Here is a 24,961-nt window from a genome sequence, read left to right on the forward strand (position 1 = left end):
CAGGCGTCGCTTTACCTCAAATCTATAACCTACCTCATTCACTTCATGACACGCTCCAGTTTGTAACCCGTGACAAACTTATAGATGAACATATCTTATCAACTTATGGTATCACGCGTTCGATGCTTGCCGGATCTTAATTTAAATGCCAATATTCCCTGTTTGTGAGGCAATAATTTTGAGGTGTGATAGGCGCAATATGACGTTAAAGGTTTCTCCTTTGTTCTACTCTTTAATTTTCCATTAATAAGCTCCATTTGAAAAGATTTTTGGAATTTGAGCTTCGAAGTATAGGTTACCTTCATAATCTCATTTTTTGACGATCATCCCTTAGATGGAGGAAGGGTTTATGGGTCATAAGGGATACGTCTTTAAAGTCGTTAAGGTGAATTGATAGCTTTCTTTCTTTTCTTTTCTTGTCATTTGATCTATGTGAAATATATGGATCGAGATTGGTGGTCGCTTCCAAGGAACATTGTTTTTAAGAGACATTTTCAGAAGCCTCGGCTTATTCAGTTAGGCCATGCACGTAGGGTTAAATGGACGTCATTGAATGACCTGTTGACCTCCCATTACGCTACACTGGTTGCATTGATTTTTTTATATATATGCGTTGAAAAGACAATGCAAGAAGTTTTCCAGACATTATTCAAGCCATGGGCGTACATGTATTGAATTGATAGTTTCCAAGAAAGTGTAAAATATTGTCAGACCCCACGAGACCAAATTGGTTGGATCTTTCTTGAGTTTAGGCGTGAGATTTTTTTTCTTTTACATCCTTAGGACTCATTTTTTCCATAAAAGTGTCAAAAACTGAGGCAAAACGTCAACAACGCCTTTCTCGGCAAAAAGAAAAGAAAACTTTAAATATATTCATAAAAAAAACTCGCAGAAAAAGTTTCCAATAATTTTTTTTAAAAGAAAATTTAAAAAACCTCAACTTTTATAAAATTTTGACTTCAAAAATGAAAGAAAAATCCCCAAAATTTATACCTCACCTACACGTAAACTTCGGGAAACATTTCAAAGACGGGGGTACGCAAACTTATCAATCTAAAAAGAAAGTTAATTTTCATTTCTCTATAAAGAACTTCTCTGCTAAGTCTGCCATAAATTAAATGCTATGTTATCTTATGATATTTTGAGTTGCAAAATGTAACTTGTATAACGGGCCAATGATTTCGAGTTATAATTTGAGTGTTTTAGGGATTTTATAAAGCTTCTTACTGAGATATCTTGTTGGACGATCTTCAGTTCATTCGAGGGGCTAATCACTCAGCGTAGACGTACCTTTGACTGTAAAAAGGGTACGTATCCCATAATCTTTGTACAATGAGTTTGAGAGTGAGTAGCTCCTCGTATTCTATTGCAAATTTAGCCCTACTTATAGCTAGTTGGACGATCTTCAGTTCATTCGTGGGGCTATTCACTCAGCATAGACGTACCTTTGACTGTAAAATGGGGTTAGGTCTTAACATTTATCCCATAATCGTTGTACTATGAATTTAAGAGTGAGTAGCTCCTCGAATTCTATTGCAATTTTAGGCCTACTTATAGCTAGTTTCCAAAAATATATAGCGCTCAGCGATTTGTTGGGTGTAAGTGCTATAGAAAAATGAAAAATAAAAAATAAATTATCAAAAAATCTATACAAAAAGGGTGGGAGAGTATACTCTGTTCTGTCATGTTTGATATTTTACGACCTATTCAAATGTATTAGACTAAAAGAAAACGTCCTCAATTCGCCCCAATGTTTGACAGCTCGAATCTTATATATATTTTCTCTTCTTGTACGCATGTTCTTTGTCGATCTTGTAAAGACCTAGCCGGGATACTATTGTGACAGATGTTACTGATTAATGCCAGGAACTTCGGTGGGATCGTGAATACCTTTTTCTTGTTTTGGTGCATAAATTTTGTCCGGACAAAATCAGGGTAACTTTAGTCTATTCTGAATATATACAGTATCTTTTCTCTTTGGGGTATATCGATTAGAAGGACTAGTTTCTGGTCGGGTAACCAAAATAATTGAGCTTAGTTTCATAAATCTATATTAATATCCAATAATGCCTTAATATGCTGGAGAATATGAAAATATATTGCGTTGGCGTTGATAGGTCAGTTTTAATTTTTATTAACGTGAAAAGATTTTCTAGCATTTAAAAAAGAAAATTTTGAAAAAAGACTAAGTTCAATAATAGGCCTTGTTAACAGATGCTAAGACTGTATAGCTTAACTTGTGAATGGTTCAAGCAGCCCTGGAATTTTTCAAAGAACGTCTTTAGCTTTTGCCGTAGTCCTTGGTTACTTTATTATTTTGGGCATCTGAAAAGGATTCTTTATCTCTATATATATAAATTATTAATTTTTTGTGCGGCGACAGAAAGATTTTCTCTTATCATTAACATTGATGATGCAAATAGGTTTTTCCCCGGGTTATTTGTAGTTACGATTGAATAAGTGCTTCTGTATTGATTAAATCAAGTTATACTTGTAGATATTTTAGCTACGAGACCGTACCATACCACAAGCCACATTCAATTGCCGGCTAACAAATTGCAAGCCTCGAGGAAAACCTCTGCCATGAACTAAATAAGGAGATAAATCGAAGGAAAAAGACTCATCCTTAAGACAGGATTAGATGAAACCTATCCTGTATGTTAGAGTGTACAGGATATATTGTATATGTATCTGTAATCCTTAATACCATAGAATTAACGACAGCATGCTGGCCACAAGGCGGAGTCTATTTTATACCAAAGGCAAATATGAGTAAAGAAAGTAAGGCACTGGGGAGGTAAATGATATCACTCCGTCTCAGTGTAGGCCCAAGTCTGACTTTCTCTCTAACTTCTGTGATCAACCAATCAGAGCTCTACTAAACGACGTTATCTTTTTGATTTTTCCGACGAAAATAGCTATAGCTTATCTTATTGCACCTCACTTTGCGTTACATCTATCTGCGTTTGATAATACTATACGTTACCAAACCCAAATCTTTTAAGACTTAGAAATAACGGTCAGATGAAAATCAGACAAAATCGTGAGCTCCATGGACTGGTAATATCTTAAGTCTCCCAAAAATAAAATAAAATATATATATATATATATGTATACCTATATACAGGGTGTTTCTGATAAATCTGCCATAAATTAAGGGGATGTTCTTTGGGAATTCAATTTTGAGTCGAAAGTGTAACTTCCATCTCCATTTTGCAATAAGAGCCACTGTTTTCAAGTTAAGATTGCCCAGAGTATTTTACGGATGACCCCTTAAATTTAATTAAGAAACTGATTAAGACATTGATTTCTAATTTAATTAATTAAGGGGTCATCCCTAAAACACTCAAACACACCTCGAAAACAGTGTCCCTTGTGCAAAATGGAGATGGAAGTTATTCATTTTCGACTGAAAATGTATTTACCAAAGAACATCCCACTTAATTTATGCCATGGACTTATCAGAAACACCCTGTATTTCATGTCATTGTTATTGCCTTAAACCTATTTTTTTTCTCATTGCTAATTCGATATCACGAAAAAGAACGGAAGTTACTATTACTTATTTCTATTCATTACGACCGAGTTCGCTTTAGTCCGCAATCCTTATACCAAAAATGGACTTATAAAAAACCTTGAATTGTTTTTTTCGCGCTATTATTTTAAAATTCATTAGTATTATTATAAAATATATTCATATACTTTTTATTTAAGAAACTCAGGGTCGTATAAGAACGTTTAATTTAAATTTTATGAAAGCATTTTTCTAGTATATCAACAATACGCCATCAAACTTGTTTGTAATTTGTTTAGACGAAGTTTGATGGATAGATTTGACAATACGCCCCAGAAAAATCATTTTAATTATTAAGGATAAACTATTTAGGTTTACCTACCTACACGAAATGCTTGGGAAACTTAATATAACTTTCATATTCATAACAATTTCACACAAAAGGTATATTTTTCCTTCATCTATACGTGCCTCCACATAAATTCGGCTGCGTTATCCGAACTTTCGATCAAATTTATTATATGGAAAAAGTTTGTAACAAAGACCCCCACATCGCATTTGTGTATTTTCCCAAAAATTTACTTCTTTTTTCTTGCGCTCTAGTTTTGTTATGAATTTTTAAAACTTCCAAAATTAAACTACGCTACCTTATTTTTTTTATTATTATAGTAGCTAGCCCTACTCTAGAAATTTATTGTATTAAGCATTACCAGTGGCAAAATGTGTATAAATATATACCCCATATTATGCAATTTTTAAATTTCACGGTCAACTGTTTCATTATATATATATTGAAGTTGGCCGTGCCGTGGTTAACTCTACTAGTCGATAAAAATAGGAGGTAGGTTTGTAGATCATCCAGTTACAGGGCCCGTTTGTGAAGGGAGGTTGTTATTATTATATTTATCGTCTAGTTGCGCCTTTCAAAACTCTACATCGGAAACTAGCAGTGCTGCCAGCTTGAAAAATTATGTCCCTCAATACCCTGGTATCTTTATGGGGAAAGAAAAATGGAGTTAAAATCAATTAGGGCGTCGAATGTTAAGTGTTCTTGTTGAAAAGGATGTCATGTACCAAAAGAATCACACCCGAAACAGGGTTTTACTTCCAAAGACAATTCTCTGCTTTATAATAAGTGGTAATTTAGGTAATCTTCGATAAGTAGTGGTTAGATTTGACCGCCTCTATTTACCCCAAGACTTATTCCATTGTTCCCAATTCATTTTGTTGTTTAAATGCTATCAAATGAAAATATTTACAGCTTCCAAATAAAGTGTGGGATCTAGGTCTACTCCTTCATAATTTTTCGGAAGCATGGCACACCTACGTCTTAAAGATAAAGGAGAAGTTTATAGACTCTTGGCGATTCTTGAAGCTTTTCTTATTTTACTTATAGAGTGCATGCCTTATAACCCCTTTTTAGGATAGCGTAGTTTTTTTTTCTTCTTCTCATGAACACCTGAAATATTGGGTAGGTAGGGAGACACATAACCATTTAATTTAGGCCCGTCTAAGGGCTAAGTACTCTTTTTTTTTTCTTTCTTTCTCAATGAGGTATAAATTTTGCTTTATATTTCCATGCCATCCATGGGTGTGCTTATTTGACTCCTTCAATAGTTAAACTCAAGGACCTTGAAGGGACTAGACGGTTTTCATTAAAATAAAAGAGCGCCCATGGTGGCTTTCTAAATTATATCGGGGTCTTGACCTTAGTGGCTAAATTTTAGCGCTATCTAAACTGCTCCATCGGTTTTAAGTTTCTACGAAATTTCGGAAAGGATTATTTTTATGTCTTTTCCTATAACTTACCTTGAAGCGGTTAATTCACTGCTTTATCTGCTTTGAGAAGAGCTTTTTAGCTAAATATTATCTTTGGGCCTAACGAAGTCAGTGTAAAGTCATTTACTTCAGATGAAAATCTCCCCTAATATACGTCAGTCCCTCACTTAGCCAATAGGGCGTCTCCATAAAGCTCTCCGCCATTTTGAGGGAAAGAGTACGATCCATTCTCAAGCCGCTGTTATCTCCCTATTGATTGAAATCATTGAAAAATACGTCATGCACCAACTTAAACTTGACCTCAAAGACCTTTATATGTAAAAGAATCTAGACATATCATCACATCCTTCTTGTTGCGTTCTCTATTCAAGGAAGAAATTCAAATTTTCTTTTACAAAAGAAACAGGATGATGTATAATACATGTTGCGTATGCAAGACCCCCAAACAACGTTAGGAAGAAAAGAACTAATATTCTACAATATCATCTTTTGGGAAAAACCACATTATTTCATTTCAGAAAAAAGATTGCAAAAAAAGGAATAATAAGAAGAAAATATAAAAAAAAAATGTTTTCATCTGCCTTTCATTTTATTAAGAGTAGGTCAGAAAGAAATTTGAAAGTCGGCGAGTTTTTGGACGCGTTTCCTTGGAAAAACTACTTTGCATGAGGCTTTTTACAATCCGAATGTTGGTGGGAGATTGGTGCTCGTAACTGTGGAATACGATAAAGGCAAAGGCCTAAACCATCAGAATACAGAAGGGAAGTTCATGTTTTAAACATATATAAACGAAGCTTTCTCATCCCAGTGATATTGTGCATACCAGAAATTCATAAGTCAAAGGTGAAACGTCATAGATTTTCGTGCTGAGGCGCTTATAAAGGCTCAGTACAGACTAAATAGGAAGATGGACGGCAAAGTTAACACCGAGTGTAGGACATCAATTCTCGCTTGTCGTTCTCGAACTAGCTCGAGTTGTAAGTCTCTAACATTACGAAGTATAGGTTGTGTCATACTTATGGAACATATCTTATAAACTTATGGTTAAAGTAAAGTAATGCTAAAATGCCTGAAGTAATTCTTAACTTCAAACGATGAACTTTTGAATATATACCGCTTTGATCTGAGATAAATGCCTTTATAAAATGCCTACAACAACGTAAAATTTCTCCCATTTTTTTGAGATGAAGCGATAGTTCAAAGGTCAATTGCCCCGTGTCCCGCTTACGGTGTGTGCTTCTAGGAAGAATATGGTAAAAATCATATCGTTGTTTAGCTTATCTCGCTAGCTAGCTTGACTGCATTGGGAAAGAAAAACCGCTGACCAGAATTTGAATAAGATATTCTCTAGAATTATACGGGGTTTTTTATGGTCGTCTGCTTTGCGTTTGAACCCGACTAACCCATTAAGGAATGAGCGTGTTAACCTTGTATTTTATGTTGGTGGTGCTTTCTTAGAAACAAAAAAAACTCCCATCTCTTGCGTTCAATTAGTTTTATAACGAGACTTCATGAAGATGGTGTTTTTGCTAAGAAGACCAAAAATGTTTAACCTTGCAGTCATAAGTTTATAAGATATGTTCCATAAGGATGACGCTACTTATACTTCGTAATACTAGAGACTTACTGAGAGCTAGTTCGATAACGACAAGCGAGAATTGACTACACTAAGTTAAATTGCAGTCCATATTCTTATTTAGTCTGTACTAAGCCTTTGACAGCGCTAGAGTCACCAGGCGTCGCTTTACCTCGAATCTATGACCTACGTCACTTCATGACAAGTTCCAGTTTGTAACCAGTACAAACAAACTTTTAGAACATATCTTATGAACTTATGGTGCAATACAGGCAATTACTAAAATTTTATAAAATTAAACCTAACCTATTATAAAATAAACAAAAACACAATTTACTTGAAACTAGTTTAGAAAATGATCGTAGGTAGTAGTTGTAGTAATGAGACTTTATAGTCCTAGAAAACAAACAACCATCAATTCATAGTATAAAAGCTATCATATATATTGTTTGTATCTTTAGTTAGAATCTACAATCATCGTGTAAACCGCCTTCTTGCCAAACTTAAAAGTTCTATAGTCTGGAAATCATTTTAAATTAACCGATATGACAGCTAATCCACGCCTATTAACCGCCACCTTTTCTTCGTGTTTTTCTCTCAAGATCAGATCATTTTTAAGAAGAGAAGAACAAGAGATTTTGTAGTAAGACCAGAGTGTGTACACTTGTTCTTAAAATTGCTCAGGGGGAAGACCGAGTCGTTGATAGTTTTTGATCAAAGAGTCCTGTTCGCTTGATAAAACTTGTTCCCTAAAAAATTCCAGTATTTTATTTTTTATATTGGGATAGCGAATTATTTTTACAGTAGAGACGAACAGGTCGAAATGGAAAGGTGTTCATTTTAGTTTCATCTCTTAGTCTTAAACGGTCTTCAGGTATTGGTTGGGGATGATCAGTGAGTTGACGCGAATTTCTTCAAATTGTAGACAGTTTTTTCGGTACGACAGTCACAACCTTAGTTCAAGGTGAGTTGCGTTCAACCGTAAGCAAATTTTCCGATTCACGGAATAATATTTTCTTGTGTTATGTCTGGAAAGAATTATATATATATATTTAACTTTCGGTTTTTTTTTTTGAAAAATCTTTTATTTAAATGTAAATTACCGTTTTTGTTATCCATAGACACGCTTATTATATAAGGAAGTTTATGACTGGCGGAATAATATCAAAGATAAGATTTTTAACTTTAAATAAAAAAATGTGGATATTATATTTTCAATATGATATTTATGGAGGAAAATACGTGATTAAAATTAGAAATTGGATTAAATATGTTTGGGTTTTGAGATTCGGAAATATTATCACGTTTTAAGTTATTTATACGGCTGGTTGTGTGATCTCTCGTTAATTTCATCTATTTATTGATTATAATAGGGTTTAATTTATCAAATTAAATGAACTCTACTGGAAAGTTTCGGAATTTATTTTAAATATAATTTTAATCTGATTTTTAATTTGCTCTGTAGGAATTGCTAATGCGAGTATTAATTAGTTATATAATACACTATAAGAAATTTATTATTTTATAAATACTAACTAGGAAATAATTCTAATTAGCAATATAAAAAATTAACATATTTGTGTGACAGTCACGGTGCTATATTCATTAAAACCCCGAAGGTTTCTAACCCAAGGGTAAAGGGGAAAATGTGTTCTCTAATATTCAGGAAAGGTTTTAAATTCATAAAATATTTAAATCTCTTATACATTTAATAATTTAAAGAAGCATAACCTTAATGGATAACCAAATTAAACATTAATCTATCGTTAAGCCTCGTTTCGTTTCGTTCTCAACTGTAAATTAGTTCTCATTAAATATTAACTATATATGTATATGCTTCCCACACTTGAAATTTTAATTGGCAAAATAGACCTTTATAGTTAAGATAGGGTTCTTTCAAATGTTTTTTATATTTTTTAATTTTTAAAAAACCGGTATATTTTCAATTTAGTTAATGGACTACTGCAGCCATTTACTGATATAAATTCGATTAATCAAAGTTCACGGAGACAGTCGGAATCATTTTCTTTCCCAAAAATTAATTCGTGAATTTTTTTTCTCCCCATTTTTGTCTTATACAAGATGAAGACGAAATTTCTTTTTTATGTCGAAAAAGTGTTAAGGCGTTGTACAAGTTCATGTAAGGAAGCTAGAGAGTGAGTCAGATATTTCGACCCTGCCTTTAAGTTTCACGGGATTATTTTTTAGTATTAATTTAGTTAAATCTAAGTGTAAGGTAGAAATAAGAAATTGAGATACAAACCTTGTAAAAAGGGCGGTTTGGAAACGAACCTATAAATTTTTCCATCGATTTTGACGCCCTTGTGCCATCGGATCGCTGGTTAATACTTTACTTTATTATTCTTTCATGGATGGTGGGGGGGGGGAGGAAATGAGGATGACGTAAATTGTACTCGAGGGGCTATTAACTATCAAATTCCCCGTACACCAATTACGCGTTATACGTAATCAGTGTCAAGGCTATTACCGTTAAATATTACTCTTGATCCCTAAAGATACCAGATACGTCGATTATAGTGAGTGAGTTCCCCCTCGATTTTACTCTGTTACAAGCAAAGAATGAACCTAACTTCTCATAGAAAACCTGCATTTATTGGATAAAATATAACCCTTTTAAGACTTTAAATGAAACTCTAAATTCCAATAACTTGGTTTTAACTTTGATTTCACAATGAAATTATTTCGTATACTAATTATATAGTGAGCACCCCCTCGACTGTACTCAGTTACAAGCGAAGAATGAACCTAATTTCCCATAGAAAACTTTCTTTTATTGGATAAAATATAACCCTTTTAAGAATGTAAATAAATCTTCAAATTCCCATAACTTCATAAGTAGAATTCACAATGAAATTATTTCTGTTAGGGCCTCTGAGTTATTTGACCTTACCAGAAGCTTCTGACCTTACCTTTAGTTATATTTATAAATAGGCCTTCTTTGATAAAGGGAGCCATGTTTATTTCACATGGTCCATGTTTTTCATTTTTCAGTTAATAAACATCTGTTATTAAACAAAATTAAACACAGGGTTTTCATTTTATACTGAGGAGGCCCCAAAGTCGGAATTACCCAAGCTAAACACTGATGCCTTAAATGATTCACGAAAATTTTCAGAGGTCTCTAACAAACGCGAAGAGTATTTCTAAAATAATTTTGTCACGCTCGAATAAATGAACGCACGCGCGTCTCGATCCTCGAATTAAATGTTTTGGAAGTCGAAAGGATGTGTTTCAGTCCTCCATAATTTGCCACTACACTAGCGCCCAAATGGACTGCTCCTTTAATAAGAGGTTGCCACAAGGCGTCCGTCCATTTTTAAATCTTTAATTGTTAACGCTGACTAATTTTAAAAAGATTTCGGTGTCCATGCGTGAATTTAAACACTATTTTTAATTCATGATGTTGGAGAGTTTTGGCGCGTACTCTTTTATTGGCGTTTAAAATTGGGATAGTAAGATGTGGAGTTCAAAGTTTTATGACGAAGTTGTATTAGAAACAAATTTAACCATGCATGCCTTTGTTTTATGTAAAAACACCCTTCCCCGTAGTTCAAAGTTGATATAATAATATCATAAGGTTATAAGATATGTTCCATAAGTATGACAATTCTCATACTTCGTAATGCTATAGAGACTTACAGCTCGAGCTAGTTCTAATAGAACGACAAGCGAGAATTGAAGTCCTACACTCGGTGGTTAATTTTGCAGGACTTCCATCTAGGTCCTATTCAGTCTGCATTACTAAGCCTTTGATAGTGCCTCACCAGGCGTCGCTTTACCTCAAATCTATGACCCTCATTCACTTCATGACAAGCTCCAGTCTGTAACCAGTGACAAACTTATGTATGGAACATATATATGAACTTATGATAATATTAATAGAAAATGTATGACCTAAACCTTGTTGAGATTTTCTCTTTTTATCCTGAAAAAAAGTGATATTAGATCCAAAGCTATGCAGTATAACAATTCAAATAAGGTCGGAGCAAATAGTAAGATTTCTTCTTGTTCCTTTTTCATTCAAACCCCACTAGAATTTTGTCTGCAACAAAGGATTGAAACTGAAGAAAATTCATCTCCTATTTACCCGAACTAGTTTCTTTTATGTGACGGTTTACATTATGTATTAATGCGCCTTAACTTTCGCTTTCTGGTCAAGTGTTGGTCAACGCTGAAAGAAAGTAAACTCATTTGAAATGCATTAAAAAAACGCACTTGCTACAGTACAAAGCTTCCGCAAATATTTCCAATTGAAAAATATCCGAGATGGTAGGCCTACATGGATGATGGGGGATCTTAAGCTCGTTTGTTATTTGAAATGGTTTGAACCCAAAGGTTGCAACAAGAAAATTCAAATGTATTTCCTTCCCATTTCATTATTCTCAACCGGTAGTGGTTTGGTGTGTCGATGAACTTGGCAATTTTAAAATCTTTCTAAAAAATAATATCGTTTTTAATTAACTGTTTTTCGTACTTGTATATTAATAATAATTAGTTTAAAAAACCCTCTTAACGTTATATCGGTAAAAATTAAAGTACTTTATAGCTATGGGCGAAAAATTAATACTGGTAACTGGTTAGGCCTGATTCCCATCCCGAGAAGTCTAATTTTGTCAAAAGCTATTATAAGTCCGTCCTCCTTTTAATGGGTATAATTGAGGAATGATACGATGTGAAGAATGTTCTCAATTCACCCTTGAATAATTTAATTTTTAAGGAAATATAATCTTCTTCAATCGTTTGCAAATTCTTCTTTTGCTCTTACAATTTGAACTAAACATTCGTGAGTTTATGAAATTTATCAGTACATGAAAATAACATGTCTAACTACTTAAAAAAAATTATACAAGTTGAAAGTGAAATTTCGTTGAACCCCGGAAGAAAAAATGTGGATGGTAATGTACCACATTTTTTTCCATGATTTAGACTTGGGTTTTTCAGATCAAGAAACACATTATGATTAGGAATTAAATCACAAATCCGGTTAATGATACGTGAAAAATGATAATGAAATCATCTTATTATCAAAACAATCCTTGAATCTTGAGATGCGTATGGATGGATTTCTTAATGCCATCCTTTCGCTTTTTACCTCTCCGAGTGACGTATGTCACGGAGAGGTTCTAATTTCGACGTGTCTGTGTGTCTGTCTGTCCGTTGTTGCACCCACGTGACCGCGTTCGCAGTTTGCAAATCGGAGCAAACGTGTATTCAATTTCCAGACCGCATTTACAGTCCCGGAAATTGTATTCGACTTAAAGGATATTACTCCATTGCCTGTTTAACAACTCTGTTCATTTGTCCACCCCACATGGACACCAGTCTGAACTTATTGTCTTCTAAACACCACCATCTTCTAGTCTTTCGCCCATTCCACATGGACACCAGTCTGTACTTACTGGCTTCTAAACACCACCACCTTCTCGTCTTTGTCCATTCCACATGGACACCAGTCTGTACTTACTGGCTTCTAAACACCACCATCTTCTATTCTTTGTCCATCCCACATGGACACCAGTCTGCACACCTGGCTTCTAACACCACCATCATCCTTAAGGTTAAGACATACGCGGCGATCGGCTAGGGTTACGAGAAACGTCTAGCCTTCCATTGACGGGGTCTTCCGCCAAGGTTCACGCAATTGCGATGTTCTTATCCATAGCTGCGATTCGAAACCCTTATATACTACCTATTTTAGTAAGGCGAAGCAGCAGTCATATCCTTCAATTCAAACGTCAATATTAGTCAAGTCTCTCAAGGTTGTTTAATTTTTCTTTTTTAAAACGATGTAACGCACAATAAGGCGAACAACTAACGAAGAAAATATTTAATATTAATTATATTTATTTTAATATTTAAGATAATCTCTTTTCTCAATTCAAAATTAATACGGAAAGAGTTAAAAAGCAGTCTATTTTTTTGTCTGTGTGTGTCTGTCCGTTGTCACACTAGTGCACCGAGATAGCAGTTCGCTTTGTTTTGATGTGTTAAAAAATCCTACAGAACCTTAATATTCACTTTTTCCATAATATAAAGTGAATATGTGGAAATCGTTTTCGTAGTTACGATGCATTTAGTACTTTTGTAGCTTTAAAGCTCTGTTTCATTTTGATATTCCAAGGATGTTTTTTAATATTATTATTTGAAATGGCTGTTTATATATTACTTAAGCTATACTACATCTGTATATAGAATAATCCTTGGTTTAGTGATTTCATGAAGAAAATTAAGACTGAGACTCCGGCGGGTATATCAAGTATCATCCGCAATAGTCTTAGTGAAACAAAGAGTATATAATTGAGGCCTGAGGTGAAGTAAACTCTGGGCTTTGATTTTCGTGTCTGAAATGAATAGACATCAACGGTTCAGAGTGAGCCGAAAGTTAAATACACTCTTAAATAATCGGGTTAAGATTTTATAATAGAAGAAAAGATCATGGTGGCAATTAGAATAGTAAAAGGGCTAATGGTAAACGGGTAGTACCTACAGACATTATATTCTCTTTATGGTGCGCATTGACTATTAGTGCGTCTAGCTACAATATAGCTTTGGTGTTATTTAACGTTAACATTCATGTTGGCAAACTAAGAATATTGTTGAGGTGAGACGAGACGATAGTGTTTACACTGCAAACCAGTTCTGAATGTAGCTATCAGAATATACGGTAAACAGCTGAAGCGTAGACTTCATTTCCTGTTCTTTCCCCATTGACTGATTTCCATATGTCCAAGATTTATCCTTATTGGATGTAAAATGTCGTCTGCTTTACTGTATATTCGCTATGCTTGGAATACTGCTTCAATATTTCGTAAATTTTTACTTCAAAAAAGAGAAATAATTCCATATCTAGGTAAATAAGTTTGTAGTAGTAGACCTCTAGACTCGGAGAGGTAATATTTTGGTTTTCCCAACTTGTTTTTTTTTGCTAAACTAGATTTGAATGTGATTCTTTGTCATTTGGTTAGATAATTTTTTAATGTACGGTTAAGGCCAGGGTATGTATTTGTATATTATTATAATGGCGTTAATTGTTGGGAATTGAAGCGTGAATAAATCTACTATATATTTAAATTTAATATGAGGTAACTATTATTTTGGTTAATTTTGGGTTTCACACGGTTGTTCGAAAGATTAATTGTTAGTCGACGGAGCCCGGGTTCATGGACAGGTTATGTCAAGATTCTCGTTACGTGAACGTGTGATTTAAATAAGGATAAGTGTAGTTTCTTTCTAGTTTGGGAGGTTAAGGTTAAAGAGTTTATTTACCTTGAAATATCAGACTAATTCGAATTAATTCAATTATTCTCATGACAGAATTAGTCTAATTACAGTTCGGAAAATTTATTCATGTCCGATAGAGGTAGAAAAATAAATAAAAAAGATATTATAATCACCGGTTATTTCTGTTCACTCATTTTGAACGCACGATTTGTGTTACCAAAAATAACCGGCTATTTGAAAAATATGTTTTTTTATTATTATTATAGAGGTTTTTTTTTTTTAATTTTATTTCGAACTGAGGATTTCCTCGCGTGTACGAATGAATTACGGAAAGAATCAGGTCTTCTAAATTACATCATAGACTAACAATGCTTTGACTGGCAGCAATAGTTTAGAAAAAAATGGATTTTATTATCGTGTTAAGCCGGGATTATGAAGCTTCTTTTGTAAAATTGGCAGTCTAGGTGCGATTAGTCTATGGTTAAAATTCATAATAGAAAACGAACGGTGCATTTTTTAGGGTAAAGGTTTAAAATTCGCGAGCTTATTTATGTGATTAAATTATGCGCAAAATAGGTCTACCAAGTTGAAATCAAAGTCCTTTTGTTGTTGCGATAGCTTGGTTATATTTATGTTTTAGCTCTCAACAAATTAAGTTTAAATTTTGAAGTGAAGTGATTTGTGCGTTCTTTAGTATCATCAAAACCGTTCAGTGACGATCAAATTCGAATACTTAACATTCGCAAAAGGGTTCGTTCTATTTTTAATTATTTTGATTGACAATATTACCTAAACCAAGGCTTACTTACCATAGACTTTACAATCTTTAAATAATCCATTTAAATCCTTAGTTCACGGCGTAAACATGAGCAAATTTGAAGAACCAAACCCAATCAATTGTTCAGAGATAATTTATGATAATGTATTCTTAACTTGTTTTCTTTTCTTTTTATTCTACAAAGCGTGTGTAAATCGATTCTAGATTTAGTTTCCTTTTTTCACTAAACCCTTTTTAATTCATTAGAGAAGGTAACTTGCTCGCACTGTGTTTGCCTATTCTTAGAGATCTCGCAAAACGAAGTTAATAAGAACAGAAACCATTCTTCCGTGAAGCGATTGATCAAATAGTTAATCTTCTTTCTCGTATACAATACCCCAATGGTGTACCAACCAAATCCATATAGGCCTAGTTCGACTGCAGACCTCGAAAGGTCTACGATCTCTTGGACGCGCTTGTTTCTTTACGGATATGTTCTGGTTTATAATCAAATAGTAATTTAGCTACTACCACTACCGCTTGTGGAGAATGTTTTGCAAACAAAGTTAATAACCTTTTGAAGGGTCTTCTATTTCGAGTGACGTGCTTTTAAATTGACTGTAAAGAAGGTATCAGCGGGTGGGTAAATATTATTTGAAATACGTCACAGGTAGTTGTGGCACCACGTGACCCCGAGATACAAAGACGCAACATATATAGAGTGGTAGTGGAAACCTAGTCCAACTTGTTGGCATGATTTCAGTGGTAGTTTTCGAAATAAAACAAAGTAATGCTGTTTTACATTTGTTGCTAGCAATCTGCAACCATGGAGCAATATTAAATTAGACATAGATGAATTTAATGCAATTTTAAATTGACTTAAATTCAATCCAAGAAAATTAGTCAATAGAACCGAGTGTTTCCTCAGTCACATGACTGTGACGTATTTCAAATACTCTTTTAACCATGTTCTTCGAAACATTTAAAATTTCCAGTTCTCTTCATAGATAAAGTTGAAATTTAAGCTTAATTAACATTACAAACTTATCTAAAAGTATTTAATTGCATTTTAAAAACCAAGATAATAGAATTATTTTTGTGTAGCTGTTGTCATGGGAGGAGTTATGATATCCGCTGAAGCCTTAGCCGTAATTTTACAAGATGCAGCCGTAGTTTTAGAAGATACAGCCGTACCTATGGAACAACTAGATGAACTAATAGAACAGATAGCCGTGTTCTTGTCACAAGTAGATGCACAAATGTCACTATTAGATATACCCTCGGTTCAAGTACTTATATATATGGAAGAAGTTATTAATCCTATGGAACGATTAGATCTACTTTTGAACACAATGTCCAGGCCGACTTTAGAATTATTTGGCTTGAGGTCTCGTATTTGCGTACTAATTGGTCAAATATCTACGCTCTTCAAAGAAATGGCTATACTTACCGAGGAAAGGAGTGAACTTATGCATCAATTATCTGACCTAACGCTACAGAAATCTGCACTAATGGGGAAACTAGCTCATCAGTTTGAAAGACTGTATGGAATTAAAGGGAAAGTTAAAGTATTTAAGGATGTAATAAATATTCTAATGGAAAGAATAGTTCATATTATGGATAAAAATACTGTACTGAAGGACAATATAGCTTTAATTCTAAGCAAAAATGCTTTTTTTAATGAAAGAAATGAATATATTATCCAAAAACATTTTGCCCTTGTTAGAAAAAGTAGTTCACTTTTAGAAAAGTTAGAAATGTTTCTTAACTTGAACGGCATTTAATACATTTGAGTATAATTAAGCTGGATTAATAAAAAATACTTGTGAAATTTTGATTTATGTAATGTAATTCATCGAAAGGTATCAACGTGTAATTGTTTTTCAAATGAACAGATCGAAAATAGTTACATCGCGAACTAAATAACAGCCATAAAAGAAATAAGACTAGTCACCGTTAATAGAGGGGTTAGAATTAATAGCGGTTCCTAAATACGTCTTGTTGTCTAGTCCAGAGAACAAGAGCACTATTTCAATCCTTATTTATGTCGTTCCAATTCCTGGAATCTCGCCCACCACCAGACTGTGGGGTGCCGAAAAAAAGCATTGTCTTCGACTATAGGCCGCGTTACAAGACTATTTCCTCGTTCTTCTATACCTTGATACGTCAAACGTATTTCAATCAATTGTCTCTTCGCGTTTTACGACGGAATAATTTCATTTCCACAAAGTTACCAACAGTTATAAAAGAAAGGAAATAGAATAACCCGCCTATTTTCCGTTAACTTTAAGTATATAAATTTAAAGAAAAAATCGTAAAAAAATTAGTACTATTTGGTCGTGTTCCGTGAGGTTCAAATTTGGAAATATTAGAAGACTGGTTTTTATCGCCGATGGAGGTTAGAGACCTAACTAAGTTTTATGGGATCGAATAAAATTGTTTTATTTATTTTTTTTTTCTTGAAGAATTCAAACCGCTAGAGGGAAAGTGAGTCTTCCAGGTTATAGCTTCAGAAGCTAATTTACCGTATTCGCGACCTTTTTTATTGTCTTTTAGGAATTTGACCTGTTCCGCTACAGTGACAAGAATAGTGGCGAATTTGCAAAACTTCACTTTATGATTTATGGTCTTAAAAAATAGGTTTTGAAAATGGAACGTTAGAATAATTTATGCTTTTGCAAATTTGATATTATTTTATAATTGGGTAGAATCCAAAATTTTGCATCAGTCCTCAAAACCAATTAAACTTTATTACGTGTTTGCCCAAAATTGCATTGATTGTTTAAAATAGGTTTGAATAAAAAAAGTGGCAGAAATATAAATTAATTTAAGACGAACTTCTTATGCAAATTGCGCATACTATATTTACTTCATCAACATTATATAACGGTCGATGCGATGCGCTATCCAATTTACCTCAGATACGTCTACCCTTTATGGACAAAGGGACTGTCATTACATATCCTTAACTCCAAATTATCGTATCTCGCCCCTTTAACCCGTTTAACTATAAGTCACTTTTGAATTAAGTAATTTATTGATGGATGGCGCTTTTGAGCGATGAACCGTCAATATAGTGTTTTCCATACACTACGTTAGCCTTTACGGTTTACGTCAACTCCGTCTGTCCGCGAGTGTTATGTAAAACAGCCCTTGGAAATGGCCCAACTGATCCTGTCAATTGATTGTGACTTAGCGCTTGTATAATTGAGAAGTCTTTCAGGAGGCCCATCACCACTGTTTTCAATAACCCCTCTTACATCCGTTGGATTTTTATAATGCTTTAGGGAAACTTTAGATTCTTGCAAGCGAGAGTTTCTTCAAGGGCAACAAATTTATGTTCTCTTTGATGGTGGTATAGGGTAGGGTAGGGCGAAATTAAGAGCTAACTTTCGATCTTTGCCGAAATCGTCCAAGCAGGACGGAAAATGCCGATGCTATCCATTGGTATCTCCAAGGCCATTGACTTCCTTTTTTCCAGGGCTAGAGGGGAAGATAGTATTCTTTGAAAAGGCCAAGGAAGAAACTAAACGAGAAAGGAACCTTTACCAAATACTTCTAAATGATAGAAAAATGTTTGGGGAGCAGCTTTTAATGGCCTAGCCGTACCATGGGTCGTCTTTGATGGTATTATACATTCTCACTTGCCTCCCGCGTAAAGAAACCTGTTTCAATTTTCAATTTCAGTCATCTTTCTCTAAGAAAATTGCGTTTTAGATTAAAAACTTACGCAAAAAAATTGCCAAGCCACATGTGGTTAAATTAGAATGTGATTATAATTATATTGCATGGTGTAATGAATGTCTTACGCATCTTTATAATATTGATTTATGATTTAATATATAACATATTTCATATAATCTGCGGAAGTCAATACATAATGTTTTGGTTATCCCATAAGTTTATAAGATAAGTTCTGCTAGAGAATTACTGATAGCTAGTTCGAGAACGACAAACTATTGCAGTCCATCTTCCTATTTAGTTTGTACTAAGCCTTTGACAGCGCCTCACCAGGCGTCGCTTTACGAGAATCTATAACGTTCCACCTAGGTCATTTCATGACAAGGTCTCATTTACCAGTGACAAACTTTGGACCATATCTTATGAACTTATGGTTGAAAATATTTATAAGGCGATTCACGATTAAACGCCTTTACAATTCAATGCATAATAAAGCATTGAATCATATGTTGAAAATTACTACCACGTACTAACTTAATTGTCCTTTTGAAAAAAATCCAAGTCTTAATTTAATAAGGGTACGGTCCCAAGGAAGTTTCCCTCAAATTTAAATAATTTGCAACATTTATCGCGTCATTAGATTTTAACAAAAGCACCCTGACGCAAGGTGCCTTTGTTGCTTAACGTTTTGAAAGAACACCCTTTGTAAAAATTCAACTACTTTCTATTCGCAGATTTGTTTGAAAGGTATCACCCACCAACGAAGAAAGTCATTATGGAAACTCGCCGGAAGGAGTTAGTGAAGTGCAGCTGTTGATGAAATTGCCATGTTAGTGTCTGTGGTTGGTCAAGGTCATCATGCCGAGGTCACGACCCTACTCCAGTACAATCGGTCGACCCAACACAATTACGCCAGACCATACGGCGGTAGAAGAAAGGTCCGGTTTTTCCCAGTCGATATCGTCCGAAATTAGTGATGGCCGATTGAGTCAAGGAGCTAAAGGACACTTGAATTATTTCTACTTGAAGAGATTATGTCGCGAACGTGGTTTGCTTTTCGAAGATTTGGAATTTTTACCAGGAAATCGATTGTGCTTTGGTATGAAGCAGAAAACCTCGATTCCGGTAATATGGATGAGACCTCACGTAAGTCCTTAGGGGGTTTCTATCATTTAGTTGCGTTTTTCTCATTCCTAATCAATGTTATGTTTTAATCTTACTTTGGATTCGAGAGAAAAACTTCAAAAAATGTTCTTAGATAAATAATCACTATGGCCTTGACTTTCTTGAAACTTTGGTTTTTTTTTTTTTTTTTTGAGTTTCTTGAACTTGTGTCAGAATTTAGAGAAACTCTCCAAGGGATTTAGTGTATAGGAAATAAATTTTCAGAAGCGATAGGTGCATGTTACTTCTGATTTCTAAAGCACTGCTGATTTCGGAAGGTGAAATTGATCACTGATGGTCAACTAAGATAAACTGGTTGAGGAAAAGTACGCCATAAACACTTCCTTTTCCTATTTTAGCTTGGTACTTCGGATATAAAATGTTGTTAGTTCTGAATATATTTATTTTTATCATTGGAACCTCGGTGTTAATCTGGTAGAAAAATAGCCCTTGTGTGAATGAATAAATTTTTGAAGATAATTATGCTATAATATAATGGGAATAAACACAATCAGCAGTGTTGTCTAGATGAGAATTAATAATCGATAAATTATAACTTTAAAAACAAGTTATTTTAAATCAATACGCTATTGTAATTTAAGTATACTTTCATCTTTTACTTTTAAGATATTTTCGTATATTTGAAGTTGTTTTAATGATGAGTAATCGTTTCATTTCAGGAACTTAGCAGTCGCCCTAAGTTTATTTCGACCGATACGACAAAATTTGACGTTGAACAAGGTGGTCACGGTACGTATCAAACCGTTATGTTTATCTTGAATTTTTGAATTATAATGAAATGGCTTTCACTAATGCGTGAATTCTAAGATTATCAGGCAGGCTTTGTCTCACTGATGCGATGCTCAAAACTGTTTATTTTTTCCGGGTTTCGCTTTTTTTAGGCGATCACTATCTTCTCGCTGCCATATCTTGCCTAACTCTCACCCCGAAGTTCCTGGACCGAGTCGTTCCGCCCGATCAGACATTTAGCGGCGATTATTGCGGTATCTTTCGTTTCCGTTTCTGGACATTCGGGGAATGGACGGAGGTGGTCATCGACGATCGTTTGCCTTCTTTCAAAGGTCGACTCGTTTGTCTTCACTCTTCCGACCCGAACGAGTTCTGGTCTGCCCTACTGGAAAAGGCCTACGCTAAGTAAGTCAAAATTCTAAAGATAAATTTCTCAAATGTAAACATTGACCTTTTTGAAAAACACTCTTACTTTGACGTCACCGCGTTATGGGAATTCCTATTAATAATTATAATATTAAGAAGTTATCCAATTAAAAATAGACTACTTCAATGATAAAACGGGATAGACTTGGAAACCTTCTCTTCTACCACTCTTATCTTAGTAAACAGGAAGCTACGTGAAAGAGAATTTTCTCTTTGCGTCAAAATGGTCTATTGCGCGAGCTTTAAAACCCACGAGAATTTCTTTGCCCAAGAGCTTTAACCCATGAACCCACTACGCCTCGCTTGAATAACATTTAATGAGATAATGTTTGGAAGAAAAAAATCTTCATAAGTATCTTTCGTTAAAAATGACAGCGTGTTTACTGGTTGCAAATTCGCGCGCAACTTTAGATTGTTCCATTAACTGCTGACACCGTTTTCCTTCCGTCGAAAATTCAGCTGAACAAAAGTCTAGCTAGAGTAAAAAAAATAATAATTACATTTTTGTCCCTGGAGACCTAGAACACTATGAAACTGGTGATGCCATCCGTAACCACTGTTTTTCTTTTCTTTTCAATTGAAGCCTTCCTTGTGTAAGAGAAAAAAAAGTGAAAACACCCACGAACTAGGTTCATACAACTCTATAGCCATAGAAAATGAAATTTTAAGGCCCTAGGCTCGTTTCGGGGTTAAAGCTCTAATTCCCAAGTTTCACCATCGATTTTTACCTAAAGAAAGGTCCTTAGAGCTTATTTGTTGTAAAGTAATTTACGATTTATGAACCACTAACCATCATTTTGTTCACTGATGGGTTTAATGCTGGACTAATTCAATAATTGATGTTGAACCAATTTGTTTCTACCGTAGACTTTACGGTGGCTACCACATGCTCGAAAAAGGTAGCGTTGCCCGGGCCCTACAAGATCTAACTGGTGGAATTGCTCAAAGTTTTCATCTCCCGAAGCACGACCACCACGTGTTGTTCCAAATGATCAATAGCGCTGTTCCCAGCTCCACGTTGTTAGCCGCAGGAATAGTTCACGTAAGTAAACCACCGCTTTAAAAATAAAGACAAACAACGGATCTCTTTTGTTTTGATAATGGACGTAGTCGATCCCTTCTCCTTTTCACAAAAAAGCTTTCTTTGTTCCTTCAAAACAGGAGAGCAAGAAAACCACGCGTCTGCCAAATGGTTTGCTAACGAGACACGCTTACAGCATTACGGGATTAGCATGGGTAAGTTTTAACCTCGTCCTAATTTCCCTTCTGAATATCCAAGTCCTTAGACCGTAGAAATGGCTTTTAACCCCAACCGCATAAATAGATATTATCTAATAAGCCATTTAGCTAATGCTTAGTATATTAAGCTAATATGTCTGCCTGCCCTTTAGAGGGAACCAGGTAAAAGAAAATTCTTAGCTTAGCATCCGTGATAGCGAAGCGTCATACCGGTTTTTAATTCAGTCATCTTCCTTGTTTATCAATGACTCTTTTGTTTTGTTACAAGTCGCCGTTTAGGGAATCTTCTCATTTCGAAAGTTTTATTACATTTTTTTTTATCATTATTATTATTTCATTAAAAGGTACGGAACCGGTTTGGTGAAATTCCACTTATCCGACTGAGGAATCCCGCTGGTAAAGGCGAATGGAATGGTCCTTGGAGTGAGAGGTCCTGGGAGTGGGATTCCCTGCCTAGGAGAGACAAAGACCTTAATTTAAGAGTGCGGAACGAAGGAGAATTTTGGTACGTCAAGAACAAAAAAAATATATAAATGTTTTCCAGTCTCGTCCTTTTCTCGTAATTAGGAAAAACACATTAGCATAATACGATAATTAATAATTATAAAGGAGAGCTCTAGACTTTACGCGATAGACGTGTTAATGACCTTATGATATATTTTTATTCGTTTCCTGTTTATTTTCTGCGGTTTAATTGGATGATTGATTCTTATCGATTAAGGATGTCCTTCGACGATTTTATGAAAAGTTTTACTCATCTCGATCTCTTGCATATTGGTCCGGATGATTGGACGAGGGAACCCGCTTTGCATAACAAAAGACCTTGGAGAGCCGTTTTGGCAAAGAGACGATTTCGAAGGGGCTATAACGCTGGTGGTGGACCTAAGAATCCCGGTACGTCATCTAACGTATTAACATTTTAAACGTTATCCTAAATCATTCCTCGCATTTAACAGAATCTGTGCCTTCGAATCCTCAATTTCACATTCATATACCAAAGAGCAGTGCCAAGAAATGTCACATGGTTATCGCCGTGACTCAGCAATATACAAATCAACCCAACAATAAAAAATCATCGCTCTTCCCGATTGGGTTTATTATCTACGAAGTAAGTCCTGAAATATCACCTGAGTCCCCCCTAAATTTAAACCTAATATTATTCATCAATTACAATATTTAGGTTCCTCCGAATGTATCGAGACTTTCTTTGGAATTTATTACGTCTAATCAACCATTAGATTTGACAGTCTTCACGCCGTCAAGAGAAACTGTTACCTTTTTTACCCTTCCGCCTGGGGATTATGTCGTTTTACCTTGCACGAAAGACGCCAATTGCGAGACGGTTTTTTTATTGAGGATATTGATTGATGAACAGTGTAAAATATGGTAAGTGCTATTGATTTTGAATCAAAACAAAGCCTACTTCCCTACGAAATATCACTTCCTATTAAGTGTATTGTACAGTAAGATATATCCAATTTGTTTCAAACTCTGAAATTGCTATGCCAGCTTACATCAGAAGTATATAATACTCTTCTTCGAGAGAGGTGTACCGCACAAAGCGGGGTAATTGTAGCATGATTCTTCCCAACATCACTTTACATTTGGAGCAAGGTTACTAAACCGAATCACATACGCCATAAATAGTTCCCTTATCGTTAGTCTATTAGCCAAGGCGCATGCGCTTGTGTGTTTTTGTCCCACGTCAAGACAATCAAGGTTTGTGGGTTGATTGTGAGGATTTAGTACCAAACAGTTATAGAGTTCACCCTGAAGTTTGATGAGCAGGAGAGCAAGGATACAGAGTGTCACCCTTCTTGAATTATCCCCTTCTGCTTATATGCAAATTTATTACTATCTGCTTAGAATTTTGAAAGCTCTCCTTATAAAGTTGTATAGTTCTCCTTGTAATGAATTTCAATACCATTATTCTCAAAAGTTTATTTGGGTTAAGAATGTGTATAATGAATCTGAACTTGAATTTTATTAAAATGGAAGTTCTATTTATATTTGCAGGGAAGTGAATGAGGACAATACGCTATTTCAGGACGTCATTTACGTTCGTAATGGAGACGTAGGAACATTAAATGTAAAAGTAACCGATCGAATTTCTATTAATTATCTTCAATGATTTCTAATTAAGGACACATTAGTAGAATTTACATATTTTTACTTCCTTTTAACTTTCAGAATACCCGTTTCGTTTTATCAAAGATTCTTCAAAAGGTAATTAAAAACGTTTTACAAATTCTTTTCATGGACTGTCAGAACTAATTAATCGTATGAACCATGGAACGAAAATTTAACATATACGAGTATGAAAGGACTAATGAACCACCTCATTACTTATTTTAGTATGACTTCAATTTCAATTAATTAAATAAAATAGAGAGTATATTTATTTTTGTATTAGTCGAGCGAACGTTGGGCGGAATTTAATAATGCAACCCCATTTAGGACGAATCTAAAAGTAGCGTAGCTACATTGGAAATTAATTAGATTAACCTTTGACCCCGACCACGTCCATGAATGTTTAATAAAGGTCACTAATAGTATTTTCCCCGTTTATTCTTAGGTATGCTCTTCTCCCGACCCTTTCCAAATTCCCGCTGAATTGGACGCTCGACTTTTGCTGAAAGTATTGAAGATGTGTTGGAGACGTAAGTATATTAAAATTAAAATTAATATTAAATTAAATAAAATTAACTTAACGCCTTCGTATTTAATTGATCTTTCAGAACTGAAAATATTATCGGAGAAGCCAACGTTTGAACTGTCTCGTTGTTTACTTATGTTGAAAGATGTATCCTTTTTCAAAAGAACTATGCTAAAC

At 34.6% G+C, this 24,961-nt stretch overlaps 1 protein-coding gene across 4 annotated transcripts in view; it reads left to right on the forward strand.

The window, feature by feature from the left end:
- The window catches only part of LOC149651101 (calpain-9-like), a 28,161-nt gene that overhangs the window by 2,393 nt on the left and 807 nt on the right, over nucleotides 1–24,961 (forward strand). The window contains exons 1-14 of one of the 4 annotated variants that reach the window (XM_089847897.1): nucleotides 7,686–7,833; nucleotides 19,284–19,695; nucleotides 20,394–20,463; nucleotides 20,616–20,868; nucleotides 21,757–21,931; nucleotides 22,051–22,125; nucleotides 22,473–22,633; nucleotides 22,850–23,022; nucleotides 23,085–23,236; nucleotides 23,309–23,514; nucleotides 24,145–24,223; nucleotides 24,319–24,354; nucleotides 24,704–24,788; nucleotides 24,867–24,931. In XM_089847897.1, the coding sequence (XP_089704023.1) occupies nucleotides 19,408–19,695; nucleotides 20,394–20,463; nucleotides 20,616–20,868; nucleotides 21,757–21,931; nucleotides 22,051–22,125; nucleotides 22,473–22,633; nucleotides 22,850–23,022; nucleotides 23,085–23,236; nucleotides 23,309–23,514; nucleotides 24,145–24,223; nucleotides 24,319–24,354; nucleotides 24,704–24,788; nucleotides 24,867–24,931 (1,818 nt within the window). In that variant the 5' untranslated portion in view covers nucleotides 7,686–7,833; nucleotides 19,284–19,407. Of the gene's footprint in view, nucleotides 1–7,685; nucleotides 7,834–18,351; nucleotides 18,496–19,283; nucleotides 19,696–20,393; nucleotides 20,464–20,615; nucleotides 20,869–21,756; nucleotides 21,932–22,050; nucleotides 22,126–22,472; nucleotides 22,634–22,849; nucleotides 23,023–23,084; nucleotides 23,237–23,308; nucleotides 23,515–24,144; nucleotides 24,224–24,318; nucleotides 24,355–24,703; nucleotides 24,789–24,866; nucleotides 24,932–24,961 lie in introns of those variants that run through there. The other 3 variants (XM_089847896.1, XM_089847895.1, XM_089847898.1) reach the window with 3 other exon arrangements.

Source organism: Phalangium opilio, unplaced genomic scaffold (assembly GCF_054372755.1).
Source record: "Phalangium opilio isolate 3A_F unplaced genomic scaffold, DU_Popi_V2 ptg000082l_1, whole genome shotgun sequence".
Taxonomy (NCBI): Eukaryota; Metazoa; Arthropoda; class Arachnida; order Opiliones; family Phalangiidae; genus Phalangium; species Phalangium opilio.